Genomic DNA, 16,140 nt, shown 5'->3' on the forward strand with positions numbered 1-16,140 from the left:
CATATATATATATATATATATATATATATATAGTTTATGTTCATCTATACCACACAGAAAACATTTTCTCTGGGCTCCACACCAGAGAAATTTTAGAATGTTTTAGAACATTCGCACTTGTTTGAAAATTTTTTGGAAAAAAAGGGAGAGAAAATTTTCCTGAAAAGAGTTGGTGTTTTGAAAATTATCTGCGAAGTAAATATTCAGGAAGCAGTTCTGTTGTCAGATATTGGCCGTTTTATGTAAATAATCTACCTTTTTATCCTTCTGGGACAAATTTCAAGTTTTGTTAATAAACATTTCTATTTTATTGTATTATAATAAATATTCGTTAAATATGAAAAAGCATTTGCTGACAACTAATGCCACCTGCTAAAATTAATGGCTACTAATATTGATGGTTTGAAGACCTAAGCAAAAGGAAGAGCTGTGAGGCCAAGGCAGGTTGAGTAATGCAGAGATAGATCATCCCTGCCCTGACAAGAGGTTGGGAAGGTGCTGGTCTTCCACTGCTGTATTCCAGAGTTTCTCATTTCCTATGTCCAGACTCCTAATTCTGTTGCTTAATCCAAAAATATAAATTGACACGTTACCAAGGTGATGACTTTAATATATGACTTTGGCTCCTTCCTCCATTTCTTCCCCAAATTCCCACCTACTGACTCACTTCTCAGCATAGCTGGGATGTCTCTTCCCATTCTGGAAACCAGAATAGGGCTTTTCTACAGCTCTGTGGTGAGAGATTCCAAGAAAAGCCTAGAAGTAATTGAGGTGGCAGGAGTGGGGAGCAGTTCTCAAACCTGCCTGCTCTCTTCTCTTTTTCACCCACCCCAGGGAAAAGCCTCTTTGGAACATTTTTGCTATCTCTCACCTGGCTTTGGTAGTGCAGGGTACTGAGATCCTCACCCTAACTGTCTCACCTGCAGGTCACCCAGAAAGCGCCTAGTCTTGCTGCAGGGTCACTATCTGCCAGTCCATACCCACTCTGATACCTCTTCATTTATGCTAGGGCCTGAGGAACACTCTCGACTGACCATTCTTACTACCCTTGGCTTCCTCAGCTCAGAAGCCTGTGGAACCCCTTACTTATTATTATTATTATTATTTTCTCTCCCTCTCTCTCTCTCATTAGACCTGTTTATTTTCCTTTGTTTTCTACCTTAGTACTCACCCATTGACCAATCCAGAAACGTGGCCATTATCCTTGAATTGCTCTACATTGTCTCTCATATTCAAATAATAACCAAGTAACCAAGGCTGGTTAAGTTTCAATTTCTATCTTTTTTTTTTTTTTTTTTTTTTTTTTTGTTGCTTTCTTCTGTCAACCAGGCAGGAGTGAAGTGACACGATCTTGGTTCACTGCAACCTCTGCCTCTCGGGTTCAAGGGATTCTCCTGCCTCAGCCTCTGGAGTAGCTGGGACTCCAGGTGCATGCCATCATGACCAGTTAATTTAAAAAATATATTTTTAGTAGAGATAGGATTTCAGCCATGTTAGCCCTACTGGTCTCAAACTCCTGACCTTAAGTGATCCGCCCACCTCAGCCTCCTGAGTGCTGGGATTACAGACATAAGCCACCATGCCCGGCCTCAATTTATATTTTTTAAAAACAACTTTATAGAGATATAATTTACAAACCATAACATTTGCCCATTTAAAGTGTAAAAAATGTTTTTTAGTATGTTCATATATACGTGCAATCATCACCACGGATATTTTCATCACCTCAAAAAGCGACCCCCTGTTCTTTTGCTATCACTCCCCTGTTCCCCCATCCTCTTCATACCAAAGCAATTACTAATATGTTTTCTGTCTATAGATTTCCCTATTTTGATATTTCATGTGAATGAAATTGTATAATATGTATTCTTTAGAAATTGGTTTTTTTATTTAGCATGATGTTTTCAAGCTTTGTGATGCCACTATGATTACTCACTTGAGGAATTGCCAAACGATTTTCCAAAGTGGCTGAGTATTTTACATTGCTACCGGTAGTGTATGATGGTTTTGATTTATCCACATTTTTGTCGACATTTGTTATTATCTGAAATTTTGATTCCAGCCATTTATTGTGGTGGTTTTGATTTGCATTTTCCTGATGACTGATGATATGATGCACCTTTTCATGTGCTTACTGGTCATTTGTATATCCTCCTTGGATCAATGTCTATTCAGATCTTTGTGCACTTTTTATTTGAGTTATTTTTCTTTTTATTATTGAGTTGCAAGAGTTTTTATATATTCTAGACAGAAATCCCTCACTACATATATGATTTGCAGATATTTTAACTCATTCTGTGGATTTTTTAACCGCTTTCATAATAATGCCTTTTGAAACATGCGTGTAATCCCAGGACTTTGGGAGGCCGAGGCAGGTGAATCACTTGAGGTCAGAAGTTCAAGACCAGCCTGGCCAACATGGTGAAACCCCATCTCTGCTAAAGATACAAAAAATTAGCTGGATGTGGCAGTGCATGCCTGTAGTCCCAGCTACTCAGGAGGCGAGGCAGGAAAATCGCTTGAACTTGGAAGGCGGAAGTTGCAGTGCGCCGAGATCATGCCACTGCACTCCAGCCTAAGCCGTAGAACAAGACTCTGTCTCAAAAGGAAAAACACACACACACACACACACACACACACACACACACACACACAGAATAGTTGTTTTTAATTTTGATGAAGTCTAGATTATCTCTTTATCTTTGCTGCTCCTGGTATTGGTATCATATCTAAGAATCTTTTGAATTCAAGAGTCATTTGAATCTAAGAATCCTTTGTAATCCAAAGTCACAAATATTTATCCCCATATTTTCCTCTAAGAATTTTATAGTTCTAGCTCTTCCATTTAGGTCTTTGATCCAGTTTGAATTAATTTTTTATAAAGTGGGAGCTAAGAGTGTAACCATTCTTTTACATGTGGCTATCCAATTGCCCCAGCACCTTTTGTTGAAAAGACAATTATTTCTCCACTGGATTGTCTTGGCACTCTTGTCAAAATTCAGTTGAGATTAGTCACATAGTTTTACTTTGGGACTGTCAAAACGATTCCATTGGCCAGGCGCAGTGACTCACGCCTGTAATCCCAGCACTTTGGGAGGCCAAGAGGGTGTGGATGACTTGAGTTCAGGAGTTCGAGACCAGCCTAGCCAACATGGCAAAACTCCATCTCTACTGAAAAAACAGAAAAATTAGCCAGGAGTAGTGGCACGTGCTTATAGTTCTAGCCACTCAGGAGGCTGAGGCAGGAGAATCACTTGAACCTAGGAGGCGGAAGTTGCAGTGAGCTGAGTTCACACCACTGCACCCCAGCCTGGGTAACAGAACAAGACTCCGTCTCAGAAAAAAAAAAAAAAAAAGCTAGAAATTATTAAGTGTATCAAGGAAGGCAGGTCAAAAGACAAAATAGGCCAAAAGCTAGGCCACTTGTACTGAACGGTTAGCCAAGTAGTGAATGCAAAAGGAACATTTTTAAAGGAAATTAAATGCACTATTCTAGTGAACACACGAGTGATTTTAAAAAGGCAAAACAGCCTTATTGCTAATATGGAGAAAGTTTTAGTGATCTGAATAATAGATCAAACCAGCCACAACACTCCCTTAAGCTGAAGCCTAATACAGAGCAAGGCATTAACTCTCTTCAGTTGTATGAAGGCTGAGAGAGGTGAAGAAGCTGCAGAAGAAAAGTTCGAATCTAGCAGAGGCTGGTTCATGGAGTTTGAGAAAAAAAGTTATCTCAATAATATAACAGCACAAGGTAAAACAGCAAGTGCTGATATGGAAGCTGCAAATGCAGCAGGTTATCCAGAAGATTTAGCTAAGATAATTGATGAAGGTGGCTACACTAAATGACAAATGTTCAATATAGATGAAACAACCTTCCATTGGAAGACGATGCTATCTAATACTTTTATAGCTAGTGAGAAGTCAATGACTGGCTTCAAAGCTTCAAAGAACAAACTCACTTTCTTTTGTTAGGGGCTTATGCAGCTGGTGACCTTAAGTTGAAGCCAATGTTCATTGACCATTCTAAAAATCCTAGGATCCTAAAGATTTATGCTAAATCTACTCTGCTTGTGCTCTAGAAATGGAACAGCCAAGACTGGATGATAGCATATCTTTTTACAGCCTGGTTTATTGAATATTTTAAATAAACTGTTGAGACCTATTGCTCAGTAAAAAAGATTCCTTTCAAAATATTACTGTTTATTGACAATGTATCTAGTTACTGAAGAGCTCTGATGAAGATATGCAAAGAAATTAACATCGTTTTCATGCCTGCTAATACAGCATCCATTTTGCAGCCCACGGATCAAGAAGTACTTTTGACTTTCAAGGTTTATTATTTAAGAAATACATTTCATAAGGTTACAGCTGCCATAGACAGTGATTCCTTTGATGGATTAAGACAAAATAAACTGAAAATCTTCTGGAAGGGATTCACCATTCTAAATGCTATTAAGAACATTTCTGAATCATGGGAGGAGGTCAAAATATGAACATTAAGAGGAGTTTGGAAGAAGTTGATTCCAATTCTCATGGATGACTTTGAGGGTTTCATGACTTCAGTGGAGGAAGGCACTGCATGTGTGGTGGAAATAGCAACAGACCTAGAATTAGAAGTAGAGCCTGAAGATGTGAATAAATTGCTGCAATGTTATGATAAAACTTAAATGGATGAGAAGTTGTTTCTTATGGATGAGGAAAGAAATGGTTTCTCAAGATGAAATCTACTTCTGGTGAAGATGATGTGAACAATGTGGAAATGACAACCAAGGATTTAAAATATGCCATAAACTTAGTTGATACAGCAATGACAGCATTTGAGAAGACTGATTCCAATTTTGAAAGAAGTTCTACTGTGGGTAAATGCTATCAAACAGCATTACATGCTACAGAGAAATCTTTCACACAAGGAAGAGTCAATCAATGCAGCAACAACTTCATTGTTGTCTTTTTAAAATTTAAGAGTCAGGATCTCACTAAGTTGATCAGGCTGGACTCAAATTCCTGCACTCAAGGAGTACTCTCTCCTCAGCCTCCCAGGCATCTGGGACTACAGGCATGTGTCACTGCACCCAGCTACTGTTGCCTTAAGAGATTGCCAGAGCCAACCCAATCTTCAGCAGCCATCACCCTTATCAATAAGCAGCCATTAACATTAAGGTAAGATCATTTATTATGTCAGCAAAAAGATTATGACTCACTGAAGGCTTGGATCATCATTAGCATTTTTTAGCAATAAAGTATTTTAAAATTAGGATAGTTACTTTTTTTTTAACATAATGCTATTGCACACTTAATAGACTACAGTGCAGTGTAAATATAACTTTTTAAAATAATTTCAAAGGTATTACAAGAAAACTATAGAACAGTACCCTTTATGGATACTGATGCAAATATCCTCAACAAAATACTTGCAAGCTAAATTCAACAGGATATTAAAAGGTTATACATGGTGACCAAGTGGGATTTATTCCTGGAATACAAGTATGGTTCAGCATATAAAAATCAAGTAATGTAATGAACTACATTAACAGAATGAAGGGGAAAGTGCGCATAATTATCTTGATTTAGAAAAAGCATTTCGCAAAACTTATACCCTTTTACAATTGAATACCCTCAATAAACTAGGAATAGAAGGAAATCATATTAATATAATAAAGGCCATATATGAAAAACCCATGAGTAAAATCATACACAATGGTGAAAGACTAAAAGTTTTTCCTCAAAGACTGTAATAAGAAAAGAATGTCACTCATGCTACTTCTATTCAACACAGAGATAATAATGTCTGAATCAAATGGATTTTGCAGGGATTTGACATAACAGGCAACATCATTCTCTACTGTAAAAAGAAACAGAGATCCTGGGGGTGGCAGGGGTGGACAAGTTTACAAAACAACTGGCCCCTTTGGAAGGATGACAGTCAGCCCTGTGAGTTAGGCTTTGGCTTCTTAGCCCCAGCCAGATCTCCCGATTCAGTCACAGGGACGTACACCTATTGGAATAAAAATACAGGGAAGATGATGAGGCTGAAGATTATGACACTTAAGGATTTCTTCTTAGGGCTTTGTTTTCAGGATCCTAGATCAGTCTATGTGAGGGCCTTCTCTGGGATCTTGCTCTTAGCCAAGAGGAAGCGCAGGAGGAAGTTGGGAGATCAGCAGAGTTGGAAGCCCAAAGTTCCATCCCCAGGACACCCAGCCTCTCCTCACTTGGCCTGAATTCCTAGACCTCACCTTGGGCGGTGCAAGAACCGGAACAGCTCTGCTGTAGTCCTGCTGGTTGTTATGAAGGCACCTGTGGTGGAGGAAGGACAGGTAACATCCATTAGGATCCAAGTGGAGACACTCTGACAACACAATGCCATTTCTTAATTTATGCAACAGAAACATGTCGGCATTTACTGGAATTTATTGCAGCAGAAGGAACCCTGTGACATAGTGTGTCATGGGGGAAAAAAAACAGAAAAACCAAATGTCAGGATCCACTGAACTGTGAAAGGGAAATAAATCTTGGGGTCCCAAAATCACTAAGCTAAAGGGAAAAGTCAAGCTGCGAACTGGGTCATGCAAACCTGCCTCCACTTTTGGTTCCTAAATAAGACGGCTACAAGATGAAAAGCTATTCGCCTCACCCATATTTTGTCCACAAGGAAATTCCTTGTGAGCTGCAAGATATTTACTGTCAGGTGTTTCTGTTAAAATTTTACCATGACAACGTAAATTGATAGCTTATCTTTATAGGTGCAGTCACCCTCCTGTCCACCAGACACAAATGCATATCTGACTGTTCCTCCACCCCATTTGTCTATGTCATCCTACATAAAAAAATGCAGATTCACTGAACCAGACAAAGGCATGAATAACTATTTTTCCCTACCCCTCCTTACATAAATATTATGTATTTCTCAATATCCTACCCTTTCCCCTTTAAATTTAGAGCCCTTAAAATCATCTTTAAAAGGCATAGACCTATCTCCCAGGCACATGTCCTTAACTTTGGCAAATAAACCTCCTAAAATGATTGAGACTTTTCTTGTCATTTTTCTAGATTGACAGAATTCAGAGAAGTACTGTACATCTGTTCAAAATAACTAGGTAGCTGAATATGTACCAAGAGGGAAATGTACAGTGTGATACTGAGTGAAATAAATACCTGCAAGTTCCTATTATTCACTCCCCTGCTCCTCCCAGCTCATACCAATCATTAATCACCATACACACTCAGCACTCACTTCTGAGACCACTGGAAGTTCATCCCGGACTGGGCAGAGAAACCCTGCCCCATTTGCTGCTGCTCCTGGGAGAAGGCAGGCATGAAGCTGGAGAAGGGTGTGGGCACTAGGGTGAACAAGGCACTCTGGGTCCTTTGGTGGCTGGCACCCCGCAAAAAGAGCTCATCATTCACGATGCATAAACTTGAGAAAAAATGGGCCATCAGGCAGCTGGAGAGAGAGACATCCATCTCCCTACCCCCCAAAAGATCTTTTTCCTCCTGTTCAGCAACCCAATTCCTTTGATACCTCTACTGTGCCTGCCTCCTAGCTTTTTGGCTGGTACCCTCTAACCCTCCCACAGAGCCCACCTTTGGAAAGATTGCCTACATGCTTCACCAGTTTTGTAGGTTTACCTACAATCCAAGGATGGTTTTGCACTCACATTTGCCCTTTACAATAGCCCAAGGGAGTGGACAGTGTAATCACCATTTTCAAAGGAAGATTCTGAATAACAAAGAGGTCATATGACTTGACCAAAGTCACATAGTGAGTATTGCATCAGGAGAGAACTCATGCTCTGACTCCAGAGCTCATATTTTTTTCTTTTTCAAGACAGGGTCTCATTCTGTCACCCAGGCTGGAGTGCAGTGGTATGATCTCAGCTCACTGCAGCCTCAACCTCCTGGGCTCAAGAGATCCTTCCGCCTCAACCTCCTGAATGGCAGGATCATAGATGCATACCACCAAACCCAGCTAATTTTTAAATTTTTTGTAGAGACAGTGTCTCACTGTGATGCCTAGGCTGGTCTCAAGCTCCCAGCCTTAAGCAGTCCTCCCACCTTCAGCTTCCTAGACTACTGGGATTACAGGTATGAGCCACTGCACCTGCCCACACTCTTAATTACTAAACTAGTCTGTCGGTTTTTTACAACATTGAGAACAACCCGAGGACTGAATCACCACATTCCCACACCACCGGCCCCAGGCTGGGATGGGTGCTCCCACCCACAACACAGAACTAACCTGGAATTGCTACCAGGGGTAGCAATGAAGGTCCGGGTGAAGGCGAGAACAGAACCCTGAGACTGTCCTTCCACTTCAAAGACAACAAACACCACCACCTTAGAGTTGCACAGGCTTTACATGCTCACACGGTGATCCCCAGTCAGAGCCTCGCTTGACACTCACACAGAAGCGGGGTAGACCAGGACAACTGTTCACGTGGAGTCAGGAGGATGTGGCAGGAATGGGGAGGGCAACAACGGGAACAATCTGCTCCCAGTGATAGGGCCCCGATCATGTGTGGGGCCCTGTGAAAACCACAAGTTCACTTGATTCCTATTTCACAGTAGCCCAAGAGATGGGTCATTGTTGGCCCCATTTTGCAAATGAGGAAACTGAAGGGTTAAGTAACCAGCACAAGTTCACAGGGTAAGAACCTGGGATGAGAGCTGTCAGACTCCACAGTCTGTGTCCTTAATGCACGCCTGAGCTGTTCAGGGCAGACAGGCATGGACCTAGTTCAGACCAGGGTGGTTTGCCGGCGCAGTGGGGGTGGGAAAACATGGAGGGAAGACGAGGAGGGAAAGGGACAAAATCAGGGAAGCTGGGAGAGTTCTGAGAGGGAGCCCAGCCAGAGGGGGGAAGCAGTGGGGATCTGGGGAGGGGACTCTACAGACACTCACCTTCCTTGAACACCCCATTGACAGAAAAGCAGAGCATCCATTTCTGAAAGGGAAGAGCTCAAGTGCTCAGGATACTCCTTAACCTCCTTACCCACCTCTGGCTCTCTGGGCCTGCCCTAGGGAGGAAGCAGGTGCTCACCGTCTGGTACCACATGTCCACCAGGATGGAGCTGAGGTCATGCTGCGTCTTGGGCAATGCACTGAGGAAGTCCACAATGTCACATTTTGTGTGCTTCAGCAGCTGCCCCCGAAGGTCTATAGAGGAGAGGAGAAGCACGGATAGGGGGAGCTACCACACCCTGACCCTTGGCCCCTTTGAATGTTCCCATCACACCCCCTTACCCTGCCCAGTCTTCTCCATCACACACTTACAGGGGTCCTGGAGCATTTTTATATTCCTGTTATCCTTGAAGTACTTAAACAAGATGCTCCTAGGAGAAAAAGAGGAGCAGGAGTGGGTAGTCTGGCCAGTGAGGGCGTTTCCAGGAGCTGGTATCTTTCTACAGGGGAGTCACACAGACCTGGACAGGGGTCTGAGCTGTGATACTCACAGGGCTGAGTCCCCAGGGTTGAAGGAAATGCTCAGGGAGAAGCAGGCCTCATCATGGTAAGCACCGAGGAGACCCTGTCGATCTCCAGAGTCATAGATCAAGTAATACCTGTTGGGGACCAATGAGGCTACGCTATCTCTGTGGCCTAGGTGCTAAATGAGACTTGAAAGTCCCACTGTGGGCAGACTTGCACTTGGGTAACCTTATCTGACGTAGCCCTCTGTTTCCTCAGAATCCCAGGGATACTTACTGCTGCAGGAATTGCAGGACCAGATTCTTCAGCATCTCAGATCCAAAGAAGCTTCCCTGGAATAAAGAGTCCCCAGGACCACAGATGGTACCCCACACTTCCTCATGCACCACCCTGCTGGATCCACTCTTCTCACCTTACAGGTTGGTAACCTCTTGTGGGCTTCAAGACCACATAGAGTTGGTCCAGGTGACTGCTGGCCATCCTGGGGAAGGCAAGAGGAAGTCAATAGTGCAAAGCGGGGAGATGGCACTGCATAATTAGGGAAAAGGATAGACCCAGGAGAGGATGAGATCAGAGATCAGGTGTGAAAGCATTCTGGAATTTACATGGGCAAGACTACAGTCGGGATTGCCGCCACCTGAAGCCTGCTGTGAATTTGTGTGAAGAAGACTCTGTCAAGTTTCTACATGGGTCTATATCACCTTCCCCACCTCCCTTGAGGTTTAAGGGTTAGATCCAATAACGTAACTTGGACAGTACCTAAAGGGGTTTCGGGCAGTTGGGGGCAGCATCAGTGCCAATTAGAAAAGTCAATGATCAAGGAATACACTTACCAAGCATAATAATTTGGGGAACAATTCCAGGATGGAGCTACCGAAAACCAAAACAAAATAGACAACAGTAAGTGAAACTGTGGAGCTGTCCTCCTCATGGGAGCAATCATACTTACATCAGAGACACAGCGCCGTGTGTCCACCTACACTCTGGAGTCCCTGCCCCTGCAGCCCTGGGCAGCACTGGGAGCCTATTTTTCAAGACTTTTTTCCTCTCCCTCCCTCCTTACCACATCCCTTCCCTCCCTCACCTTTGTCCAAGTCCCCATGGGAGGCTCTGCAGGGAGCAGGAAACGGGGTGGGAACCCAGGGCTCTGCTACCTCACTGGCTGCCCATCAACCTGCCTGGCCTGGTCCTGGCCAAGAGCAGGTAAGCCCTTAGGGATGGCCCAGGGTGCTGGGACAGGGAGGTGAGTGAGGCCGGGCTCAGGAGGCAGGAAGGCGGGGGGGATGACAGTAGAAATGGGGTGAAGGTAGGGGTGGGAGAGACGAGGGAGACATAGGAGATGAGAGACAAAGGAGAAGCAGGATGCAAAGCAAAGGGAAGGGAAAGATGCTCTACTGTGGGGGTGGATTTCAGGGAGGAAGAGAGGAGAAAAGGGCTCCCCTGCTGCAGCCCTTTCCCTCACCGTCTGCTGGCTGGCCCTGGGGACCAAGGCAGAAAAGGAAAATATGTACCTGTTGGGCCGGGGCCCGCTGGATGCAGCTGGAGCCTTTCTCACCTGTGTGAGCTCAGTCTGAGCTGGGCATGGGAAACAGAGCAGCCACGGGGACAGGAGACCTTCTCCCAGGAGGAGTGAAGGGTCAGGCCCCAGCTCAGCATGGGGTTCAGACTCTGGGGACCCTGTCTCTTGGCCACTGCATTCTCTTATGATGGTCCCTAGCGCCTGTGCCCCAATGTGCTGGTGCCTTGACCAAGAAAGGCTACCTGTCTCAGGCTCCTCTGAGGGCCCAGGCAGGTCAATGTGAGGTGTGGAGGGAAGGAGGGGCAGTGTCCTGAGAGGCCTATCCTTCTGTCTCCTCAAACTCCTCTGCCCACTGCCTCAGAAAGGTGGCCCACTTCTGGTCCCCTGACTCAGAAAACCCAGGTTTCTCCCCAAGGAGGGCCCAGCTCCTGGCATTGGGCCAGAGGAAGAGATGGCATGAGAATAGTCACCCAGAGCCTTGGCCCTCAGCATGAAGCAGGGAAGCCCTCATGCCAGTGCAGGACAGGTGCAGGAACCGTTTTGGAGCAAGAGAAGGAGAATCCCCTTGGGACATGGGAGGGAAACCCTGTCTCAGCATGGAGGCAGGAAGACCTGCCTCAGCATGAAGATCTGGGCTGGGAGACTCTTCTTGGTCCAAGGCACCAGCATCAGAATATTGCTGGTCCTGGGGAGGTGGGGGAGCCCTGCTTCCTAGAACACTCTCACAGAGGGCATGCTGGAATAAGCTGGGTGGAGACAGGCAGGAGATGCACCCCAGAGCAGGTGAAAAGGGGAGCATGTCAGAGAAAGGAAAGGAGACCTCTAAGCACAGATGAGTGAGTGACACAGAGAGAGGTGTGGGGTGACAGGCAAGGAGAGAGTCTGTGGTCCTCCTAGAGGACCAGGACTGCCTCCTTCTGCAGAAGGGCAGTATCAAGCACAGCGAGGGTCCTAGGTGGTGACAGAGGGTACAACTGACTTTATGTTGCTGGAGTTATCCAGGAAGGTGGTGCACACTGGGCTTCTGTCCATGCACTTCTCTCCTGGCTCTATCCCTTTCCACTTGTCCATCTCCCCTGAAGACATCACCTGTAATTATGCAGAAGAACCACATAGACCCAGGAAAGAGCACCTGGAGGGCCCTACACCCTCAGTCTCCCCCCTCACCAACAAATCTACTACCTTGCCTCTTGTCACTACCCTAATGAACCCTCCTCCCACTTTTTCTTCAAAGAACTATCTGAGTATTACATCTCATTTCATTTTTCAAGAAATTCAGCGTGTTGATGTTGGGGGCCTTTGGCATAATGTCAAGCATCTAGCAGGGTTTGTTGTTGCTTGAGCTCAAGGGCAAAAGCTATGGTGAGCAATGAGTTAAGAATTAAGAGTGAAGGGCCCCAACAGGGGATATCTTAGACCCATTAGCCTCCCAGCTAATCTCTTCCACTTTCACCCTTAATCCCAGCATGAGCCTCACCTTAGGTATGTTCTCTTCATGGACGTGCAGGGAGGCAGCCATGCCCTTTCTAGGATTCCGTACCATTTTAGTATCACAGGTCATAAAGTCTCCAGGAAGCAGAAAGGAGAAAACCAGAAGGCTGAGAGGGACCCGGCTGGTACAGCACCAGTACTAACCCCTCTCCAAGTTGCCATCCCTAAGTCTCCATCTCACACAGACACCTCTGCCCTCATCTGCCACAGAATCACTGTTCTCAGCCATACCTGAGTAAACGGGGAGTTTCTGGATATCAAGAGCTTGTTGTTGGTTCACAGCCAGCTGCAGAGTTAGAGATGGGATTCAGAGGCTCTGAAGTTGAGGTGGTGAAGGGGGCAATAGATGGGGAAGAAGCTGTGGGTCTGGCTTTGTGTAAACAACTTGCCCTGAGTCTGTGTTACCTTTACCTGCTCCACCTTTTCCGACTTTGGCTCCCTCTGCACAGAGTCGGGTATACCATCAGGGCAGACAAAGATTGATATCTGCAGAGAATCCAAGAGGGGCCGGGTAAACACTAGGAACTCTGAGCCCCAAGATCAAGCAAGACCTCACCCTTGCCCTGCCCTCTTGCTCAATGCTAGCCCTGGTCATTCATTTGACACACACCTTTTCATTATCCTCATCCCAAATCTTGCCACTGACATTCTTCAGTGCAGAGGCGATGCTGGCATTCTCCACAAAGAAGGTGGCATTCATTTTTTCATAGTGAAACTACAGGGAGAGTGGTGAGAGAAATAAAATATGAGGCCAGAGTCTCTGCTCATCCAGTCCCCTACCTATCCTGTTCTTTCTTGTCTCCCTCACGGTCCTTTCTTACCTCAACTGGGATGAAAAATACACTGCATTTGTTCTGAATCAAATTCAGCAGCCATTTCTCACTGTATTTTATGCCGAATGGAATCTGTGAGTGAAAGAAAGACTGAGTGAGGAAAGAAGACTGACATAATAGAATTAAACATTAAAATTGCACCCAAATATATTCCTTTCAGACTTTAAAATAATTTAAGATAGGACAACATTCATTATTACTAACTTATGTATTTCATTATCATTTCATTCATTATTTCTAAGATCTATTATTTCTAACCACACATGGATTGCCTAAATACCCTTCCTTATTATTCAGTTTTCTTAAAATAATTTAAGATGTTTAAAATAAGTTTTCTTTAATAAAGTCCCACAAGAGTCTACCTAAAGCAGACCAGGCCTGCCCCTTTGACAAAGACTCCACTGATTCAATCCCCTCATACACTTAGTTTGAGCCAAACTGAAGCATCTGGTGTGGAGATACTCTATCTCCTTAGCATTCGTTTCCTCCTTTGATTGTAAACGACCTCTTCCATTCTGTCTGCAATCAGTCCATTCTCTTTACATTACTTCTCTGAATTTACTCTTAGATTATCTAGGATGTTAACTCCTAGTAATTAAGGACAAATTACAAACTTTCCTGCCCTTACAAAAGTATCTAGTATCTACACAAATCCAACACAACTCCCCTGTTCTCCTTCTGAACATTAGATCCATTTTGCCAGGACACTCACTGTGATCTTGAACCAGCTCCCTAATGTCTCATGAGGCCTGTTCACCTCCACTCTTCTCTCTGGAGGTTTTTGCTCTCTCTCCATGTTGACATGGGTTTGGTCTTGTTTAAGAAAACTGCCTCTCCGATGAGAGGGTGAAATGGCATAGGGAGTGCTGTGAGCAAGTGGAGAAAAGATAGTTCACATATGCTCAGAAAGTCTTTTATACACATTTGCTCCATTGATGCCAGGGCTACAATGAAGTTTGCTCAGCCATCAACTGAGTTCTGTCATTCCTTCTTTCTGTCAGGTTGGAAAGAATGACATATTCAGCTACAGGGTTATGTATTTCACTGGCTGGTACATTCCAGCCATGCTGACTGGTCACTTACTATCTTACTGGAGATTCCACATGGGCACCCTGCATTGCTGCATCTCCATCTTGCTGCTGATGGGATGAAGAATGCATGCCAAGATTGACTGGTTGAGACACACTGCTAAATCTCCTTTGGTACATATCCCAACATCTTGCTCTTCTTTGAACAGCTTGATCACTGTGACCTTAAGTTGAGAACGGCACATCAACACTTAGAATACTAGAAAAAACCTTGGGAAAATATAATGGATAATGAAAAAATACACTGATATTCATTTATTTGTTTACAGTCAGGGTCTGGCTCTATTGCTTAGGCTGTAGTGCAGTGGTATAATCACCGCTCACTGCAGCCTTGTCCTCCGTGGCTCAAGAGATCCTCCCACCTCACCCTCTCAAGTAGCTGGGACTACAGGCACATGCCACCAAATCTGGCCATTTTTTTTTTTTAGAAATGGGGTCTCCCTGTGTTGCCCAGGCTAGTGATTTTTATAATCTAGAAAGAAACATATCACAGTGCCAAAAAAGTTGAAAGACTTTACTGTGGTTTCACTTCCTGGGAGATGAGAGTTGGGATTCACAACCAAGGAAAAAACGAGCACAGCAGAAAGGGTTTGGGTTTAGGTGATACTAATCTATGATGATAGTCCTTGCTCCGCCCTTTTCAGGCTGGGGAACCTGGGACAGGTTGCTTATCATCTCTAACTCTCAATTCCCACCTCTACTTGGAGAATTAAAAAATCTACCCTAAAAATTTGCTATTATGGTTCAAGGGTCAAGGGCTCCCTGCCTCAAAGAAGATTCAGATAAATGAAAACATTGCTGAAGAAAATATCCAGAATGAATCTTGGAGAGACATAATTATGGAAATTAATTACCAAAAGAGTGAAAGAGAGAATTTAAAAAGATGTGATAGGCCGGGCATGGTGGCTCACACCTGTAGTCTCAGCACTGTGGGAGGCAGAGGCAGGCAGATCACTTGAGATCAAGAGTTCGAGAGCAGTCTGACCAACAGGGAGAAACTCCGTCTCTACTAAAAATATCAAACTAGGGTGCATGCCCATAATCTCAGCTACTTGGGAGGCTGAGGCAGGAGAATTGCTTGAACTCAGGAGGTGGAGGTTGCAGTGAGCCAAGATCATGCCACTGCACTCCAGCCTGGTCAACAAGAGCAATACTCTGTCTCAAAAAAAAATGTGGTAAGCATATCTAACACAAGTCTGAGACCCAGAAATAAGGAGAGGGAACAGTAGAGAAGTGTTTGAAGAATTCCTGGTTAAAAAGTTTCCAAAAGCAACAAAACATTAAGTCAGTATAAAAATATTAATAGACTGGCCATGGAGGTTCATGCCTATAATCCCAACACTTTGGGAGACTGAGGTGGGAGGGTTGTGTGAGCCCAAGAGTTCGAGACCAGCCTGGGGAATACAGTGACACCCTGTCTCTATAAAATAAAAATAAAAATAAATTAGCCAGGTATGGTGGCATGTGCCTGTAGTCTCAGCTATTTAGGAGGCCAAGGTGGGAGGATCAGTTGAGACAAGGAAGACAAGGCTGCTTTGGGCCATGATCAAGCCACTGCATTCCAGCCTGGATGACAGAGCAAGACTCCATCTCAAAAAATAATAGGAAACAATATATACTTTAAGGAAAAACATTTCAGGGACGAGTCACCTAAGGTCAGGAGTTTGAGACAAGTCTGGCCAACATGGTGAAACCCCATCTCTACTAAAAATACAATAATTAGCCAGGTGTGGTGGTGCGCTTCTGTAATCCCAGCTACTTGGGAGGCTGAGGCAGGAGA

The 16,140-nt window shown here is 44.3% G+C and overlaps 1 protein-coding gene and 1 long non-coding RNA gene across 3 annotated transcripts in view; one reads left to right on the forward strand and one right to left on the reverse strand.

Annotated features, from left to right (window-relative positions):
• Window positions 1-9,844, forward strand: part of LOC108295770 — a 57,242-nt gene extending 47,398 nt beyond the window's left edge. The window contains exon 4 of the long non-coding RNA XR_005198274.1: window positions 9,688-9,844. This is a non-coding gene — a long non-coding RNA (uncharacterized LOC108295770). The remainder of the gene's footprint in view (window positions 1-9,687) is intronic.
• Window positions 5,710-16,140, reverse strand: part of NXF3 (nuclear RNA export factor 3) — a 25,284-nt gene continuing 14,853 nt past the window's right edge. The window contains exons 3-21 of one of the 2 annotated variants that reach the window (XM_017518071.2): window positions 14,356-14,524; window positions 13,985-14,138; window positions 13,261-13,344; window positions 13,050-13,154; window positions 12,845-12,925; window positions 12,671-12,725; window positions 12,426-12,514; window positions 11,928-12,037; window positions 10,263-10,299; window positions 9,842-9,910; window positions 9,706-9,761; window positions 9,456-9,563; window positions 9,277-9,335; window positions 9,044-9,159; window positions 8,905-8,947; window positions 8,243-8,315; window positions 7,238-7,420; window positions 6,240-6,300; window positions 5,710-5,998 (exon numbers count right to left, since the gene is read on the reverse strand). In XM_017518071.2, coding sequence (XP_017373560.1) covers window positions 5,927-5,998; window positions 6,240-6,300; window positions 7,238-7,420; window positions 8,243-8,315; window positions 8,905-8,947; window positions 9,044-9,159; window positions 9,277-9,335; window positions 9,456-9,563; window positions 9,706-9,761; window positions 9,842-9,910; window positions 10,263-10,299; window positions 11,928-12,037; window positions 12,426-12,514; window positions 12,671-12,725; window positions 12,845-12,925; window positions 13,050-13,154; window positions 13,261-13,344; window positions 13,985-14,138; window positions 14,356-14,524 — 1,724 coding nt within the window. In that variant the 3' untranslated portion in view covers window positions 5,710-5,926. The remainder of the gene's footprint in view (window positions 5,999-6,239; window positions 6,301-7,237; window positions 7,421-8,242; window positions 8,316-8,904; window positions 8,948-9,043; window positions 9,160-9,276; window positions 9,336-9,455; window positions 9,564-9,705; window positions 9,762-9,841; window positions 9,911-10,262; window positions 10,300-11,927; window positions 12,038-12,425; window positions 12,515-12,670; window positions 12,726-12,844; window positions 12,926-13,049; window positions 13,155-13,260; window positions 13,345-13,984; window positions 14,139-14,355; window positions 14,525-16,140) is intronic. The other variant, XM_017518072.2, reaches the window with a different exon arrangement.

This window comes from Cebus imitator, unplaced genomic scaffold (assembly GCF_001604975.1).
Source record: "Cebus imitator isolate Cc_AM_T3 unplaced genomic scaffold, Cebus_imitator-1.0 Scaffold658, whole genome shotgun sequence".
In the NCBI taxonomy this organism is placed as follows: domain Eukaryota; kingdom Metazoa; phylum Chordata; class Mammalia; order Primates; family Cebidae; genus Cebus; species Cebus imitator.